A 6,350-nucleotide genomic window follows, 5' to 3' on the forward strand; every position below is an offset into this window, starting at 1 on the left:
CTTTAAATTTGATTATTCTTTTCCTCAGTCACAGTTCCATGTACATGATTCCTACACAAATATATAGATAGAATGAACTTGACGTCACTCAGGTCTTTGTTATTGCTCTTTGCCAACCGCGTTTATGAGTAATTCTCACTAAATATTATTAACCAGACGATAAACGTTCAAGGTTACACATTTTAGTTTTATGTGTTGGTGTGTTATACTTCCGGAAAAGTCTCTTTACTCGTAATTCTGTATCTAGAACCAAAAAGTTGTATTTCTACTAATTTTTCATAGTACTAGACAGGTCTGTAGTTATAATCCAGTCTTCTGCGTCATTTTAAGTCCCCATTTTGATACACTCTGTTATTGTGTATTGTTATCATTGAGTTATTGCCCTTTGCAATAACTAATATCATACTTCCTTGAATAATACACTGAATTACATTTAATTACTTATTAATAATGTCACAATTGAATATATTAATTGAATACAAAATATATTCGTATCATTAGTTAACTACACTTGTACATTAACGTTATATTACATAACGTATATTCCTTTATATGTATATTTCTATACTGCATGTTTAATATTACTAAGTCTGTGATATATATGATTTAAAGAACTTGAATAAATCAACTCGATGATTGGCTACCAATGAGTGTCTTCCCTGTTACTAACAAATTAATCAAAAGTTTCCTTTTAAAAGCATAACCACCTTCATCACCAGTTCCAATCTACTCCCATAATTTAGCAATAGCCCAAGAACAACAACCGACCACAACAATTAACAAACCCACAAGACGATTGGCCCGTGTATTCAACATCCCAACAACAGAAGCAATTCAGAAACCTCCCCCCCCCCCCATCCAACCTAAAACCTAAACCTAACCTCATTTCCACAATAACCCCATATTACAGAAGTTCGAATATTCCGATCAGCTGATAGGCTGCAGCCTTCCAACTACCACCAATCAAAACCCACAGAATCCAACACCCCCCCCCCCCCTATTAAACCTCTACCAGTCCCAGACAATTTATCTAAACAACATTACAAACAACCCTGAATCATCAATAAACCGATTGGTACAGGATCTCTGTCATCCACCAATCACAACAACGCATTTTATCTACTCCCCACATCCAACCATGATCAGCTATTTAATTGTTAATTTAAATCATCTAAAAAAGTAACAAAATTTATTACAACCCACCAACCCAATATATCCTCTAACTGACCAACTGCCCAATTAACCCCCCACCCTCCATGAACGCGTTAGGCAACATTAATATTTCAACCTTTTACTTCATCCTTTAACCAAAAAAAAAAATTAAAAAAAAAAATATCATAACGAACGATACAGAAGCAGTTAATGCCAATGCCTTTCTACTGCTACTACTACTAAACATAATAATAAACCTAACAAATAAAATTGTTACTAATTAAGAGGGTCATTAGATAGGATGGCCTGGGTCTAAAAAAAAAAAACAAAAGTGTCTTCCCTGTCAGTTATTTTATGCACTGCCTTTGGTGCATAACACACTTCAAAATTTTTAACTCAGCACTCAAGTGGCTAATATTTAATCTCATTTTCAGAGTGTGAATTCATAAAACATTCTTCCGCTTCTTCAAGTACCAAGTCTGTGCCAGACGTCGGTGATCATGGTAGGCCATTCATCTCTCTGATTAGATAACCTCAGAAAACTAATATTACTCTTCTCTTTCTTTGTCACCCAGCTGTTCAAACTATTCAAATATGTTTTTCTTGGTCTACCTTTACTCTTTTTTTACCCTTCTCTCCTTCCTGTGAGAGCAAGATGTTCAATACATTTATGTCGATTTAGGTGCCCTAAAAATTGCATATTTGTCTTTTTCGTATTGTACGAATTAATAACCTTTTAGTTTCAGCTTGCTCTAATACTTCTTCATTAGTTTTCTTCTCTGTCCATGAGATTCTTAACATCCTTCTAAGAAATCACATTTCTACTGCCTCCAGTTTCTTTCTAATGTCTTCTGTAATTGTCCAAAATTCATGATGGCCGCAAACTACTCATAAAACCATGGGTGCAAGCGACTGGACCTCAAAAAGCCTGCAAGTCTACTTATGACCAGACATATAATCTGAAAAAGCCTGCAAGATTCACAGACTTTCCTCGTCATTTGAAGTCTTGTTCTCAGCATCTAGTCTTCATAATAGTAGTCCACAATTGTTGTATGTTTAATCCAAAGGTTGTAATGGAGTAATTTGTTAAGTTTCTTGTCACAAAAAAAAAAAAAAAATCAATCAAATCAAAATCGCAAAAAGCCAGCGACGTTTTTTTCGGTAATCCAACCGGCCGGCAATAGCCGGCACTCTTGCACCCATGTATTACAAAATCAAATGATGGATAACCAACCTGCACTTTGCCAAAGTTCATGGTACTGTAAATGTTGGGGAAAATGATGAACTCAAATCCCACCGGGCCGAGATGCAATCCCTCCAGGTAAGGTTCATCATCCAGGTCTTTTTGAACAGTATCGTATTGAAGACCCACTGTTGGAAGCATTAAACAATGTTTATAAATTAATAATAGTGATAATAATAATGATAATGATACTAATAATAATAATAATAATAATAAAAATAATAATAATATTAATAATAATATTAATAATGATAATAATAATAAAATAATAATAATAATAATAATAATAATAATAATAATAATAATAATAATAATAATATTAATGATAATAATGATAATAATAATAATAGTAATAATAGCAATAATAATAATAATAATAATAATAATAATAATAATAATAATAACAATAATAATAATAATAATAATAATAATAATAATAATAATAATAATAATAATAATAATAAAATAATAATAACAATAATAATAATAATAATAATAATAACAATAATAATAATAATAATAATAATAATAATAATAAAATAATAAATAATAATAATAATAATTCAAAATAATACAGTGTGATTGCAAAGATTAAATGGTGCTGCAATGAAGTCCAGTTCAAGAGATCTTACGGCGCTGCAAAGACATCCGGATAAGATCTTTGTCTCAAAGGATTATGGGAATGCATTAAGCCTTAATTTTTATGCTAAAATGTTGCGTATAAGAGTTTTACTATGTTACTGTTCCAAGTCTCTCTCTCTCTCTCTTTATCCTTCCTTTCCCACCTCCCTCTGTACATACTACGTTAACCTATCACATGGCATGTGGAAATGTTTAGAGTAAAATCCATCATCATCATCATTACCTTCTTTATTGTCCAGTTTTTCCAGGGAAGTGGCTATCAAAATAATGGACATAATAATTATAGCGATGACAAATAAAATGCATCCTACCACTGCAGCGTTTGCCATCTTGAAACTTTCTGGAAAAGCAAAAATAACAAAACTGAGTAAATCAATAAATAAATATAAAAAATAAATAAATTTATTTAAAAAAACGAATTAATTAATGAATGAATTAATTAATCAATAGGTGTTGCGATTATCCGGAGTGGACTGTATTATAACTATAACCTATGACATTTGATGTATAATCAAGGGTCTACCCTACATATGAAAGTTCTTCCCCGATGTGCATATATGGGTTTTACATAAGAGTCCATTCCAGGATTGAACAAAGTTTTCAGCGCTATGAAGGTTTGCAACACAGTAACACAGTACTATAAATTGAAACTAAAAACTATGACGACAATAGTAATAGTAATAGTACTAGGGAGTTTAATAGAAATTCTAAATGTACCTCACACACTTGAAACCAATGTCATATGAAAGAGCTGGCAACACAGATTACAAAACAGTTTGAATTTTGTTTGTATCTTGATTAGAAATATAGTTACGGCAGTTTAAAGTCTGAAATTTCAGACCGATTTTTACCCCAAATTACCATTGCAAAGTTGTGACCGAAATCACGTGATGTTAATAAAAAATGGTTAAAACAGTCAATATGGAGTTCTTATCATATATTGTATACCAAAATGTTCGTCTTATCGAGACCAATGCATTTACATTAATAAAGAGGAAGATAAACATTTCAAATTAACACATTATTACATAATATGACGCAAATGTTACATAATCAAAAACTCTGCTAGACGTAAGAAACAATTTGCTCTATCACTTTTGGATTTATCCCCAATATCTCATTGAAACAATTGCAAATAATTCCCCTCTTCTAATTAATACATAGAGAATAAAAAAGGGTTTGAGAGTATTTAAATGAAAAGATATAAACATGTTGTGTAATGTCATAATGAGTTTATTTTTACCTATGGCAATTTAATTGCATATAAATAAAATGGTAGATTGAAGAAGTTCAAATAAATTGAAACAGATTCCCTATTATACCTAATTAGAAGGAAAGTTCTGGCTTTTAATACTTTAAAAAATTCTGCTGAACCACTTTGGGTTTATTGCTATTACATCATTTGAACTGACAATTAATATAATTTTATCCCCCCACCCCCTCCCCCCTTCTCTCTCAATATATGGGGGTGTCAAAACTAATAGAACTTCTTACCATAATAATTATTAAGGCTAAGGCCTTTAGAATATGGATACAAATGATAAACATATCTAAACATATGGGAAAGAAACTTGATGACTTGATGGCAAAGTAAAATAAAATTAAATTAAAGCAATTGGTATTTTTAAAATATCGATATTATTAATATCGGATCTCACAAAGAGAAGAAATATACGAACTTTTAAAACAAAAACTATAAAAAGCCTATAAATAAAGTTGGAAAGTATGTATTCAAAATAAAAGCATAGCAAATAATAGTACTGAAAATATTATGGACTAAATTTAACATAATACATAACTAAGTTTAAAATATCGATATGAATATCGGTATCGTCCGGCAGCCATGATGAGAAGATAATGTAAACAAGGCATTTCGGCGCAGAGTTAAAAGGTGTCTGCGCATCGATATAGAGCCCTGAAATTTGGCATGAATAAAGTTTAGATGATATTCTAAAAACAAGCGTTTAAATTTTAAAAACACACGCGGTAAATAAAAAAATAAATGCATTTGAAAATTGCCAAATTTTAACTTCATATAACTTCTGGAATTATTAATGGATTTTTCCTTAATTGGCACCATTTAAAAGGAAATTGAAAGACGAAAATAATGATATCAAAATATCTGCGATATTCCTCTTTATAACGAAGTTATGCATCTTTAATTGAACCCCCCAAAACGCGAACGGCAATTTTCGGTCACAACTTTCCTATGGGCGAGTTGGGTCAAAATTTGACTGCCACTGCTGCTGCTCACTAAACTGCCTAATAGTACATAGGTAAGAGAGAGATGATTTACAATGGGGAAAAAATCTCATCTCTCAAAACAGGTACTTATACCTATACACTTATCTGTCTTCCTGCCAGCTAAAGGCTAAAGGACCCCGTGACCCCGTCGCCGTTAGCCGTTAGGACTAGGAAAGAACAATTTGGGCATTTGGGATATCCCGAGCCCGACTTGAGTGAGCTGAGAAAATCAATTCGTTACAGACCCACGTATGAGCATCTACCTAGATCTAGATAATCTATATTGTGGGTTTTTTTTTTTAAATTTTAAATCTAGATATCAGCAGTCTCAGTCAGACAGAGCCGGCCAAGGCCAATGCACTGCTGAGACTGAGAGGAGTGAAGTAGTAAAGTACGAGTGCAGTGTACGAAACATTTTCAAGAAGACCATCTATTACATTTTCATATTTAAAAACTGTGATTTGATACCTTAAAACAAGATTAACAAATCTTCCGGAATGATGGCACAAACGTACTCTGCAAATATGTAGGGCTAGGATGTTCTATTTAAGGATCCTCAGTCATTCGAAGGCCCCTTCCTTGTTCCTTTTTTTTTTTTTTTTTCTTTTTCTTTTTGTCAACTTGCCAACATTCAGATTGTGCCAGATTGACTTTACAAATAATGTCAAACGGGAAAATGCCAAATTGTGTAGGTGGGGGAAAATACCACAACCTAGATGGTGGATTTTAATGATAATTTATTGGCTCGATCACTAGAATTATTAGCGATGTTAATTTTTAACTGGTTTTTTCCCACCGGTTACAGTATCATACTTTCGGATTTTCTTCTTTACGGTAGATATATAAAAAAAGAAGGGTCTGAGAGAAGTGAACATTTTGAGACAACAGACAACAACAGACAACAAACCAAACTCATGTAACACACCGTCCTGACGATGGCTAAAAGGCCTGAAACATCGATGTAGACTGACTCTAACATTGTGGTAAATATTAAAATAATAATTCGCTCCATTGCTACATGTCGAGCACTATCCGTACCATATTTATATCAAACACGATTCAATATATA

The 6,350-nt window shown here is 32.2% G+C and overlaps 1 protein-coding gene across 1 annotated transcript in view; it reads right to left on the minus strand.

The window, feature by feature from the left end:
• The window catches only part of LOC144959094 (uncharacterized), a 24,751-nt gene extending 18,811 nt beyond the window's left edge, over positions 1-5,940 (minus strand). Inside the window, exons 1-3 of the mRNA XM_078891484.1 lie at positions 5,750-5,940; positions 3,261-3,377; positions 2,387-2,523 (exon numbers count right to left, since the gene is read on the minus strand). Coding sequence (XP_078747610.1) covers positions 2,387-2,523; positions 3,261-3,366 — 243 coding nt within the window. The 5' untranslated portion in view covers positions 3,367-3,377; positions 5,750-5,940. The remainder of the gene's footprint in view (positions 1-2,386; positions 2,524-3,260; positions 3,378-5,749) is intronic.
• Between the last annotated feature and the right edge of the window lie 410 nt (positions 5,941-6,350).

This window comes from Berghia stephanieae, chromosome 13, assembly GCF_034508935.2.
Source record: "Berghia stephanieae isolate SIO BIC M18660-M18661 chromosome 13, UCSD_Bste_1.3, whole genome shotgun sequence".
Taxonomy (NCBI): domain Eukaryota; kingdom Metazoa; phylum Mollusca; class Gastropoda; order Nudibranchia; family Aeolidiidae; genus Berghia; species Berghia stephanieae.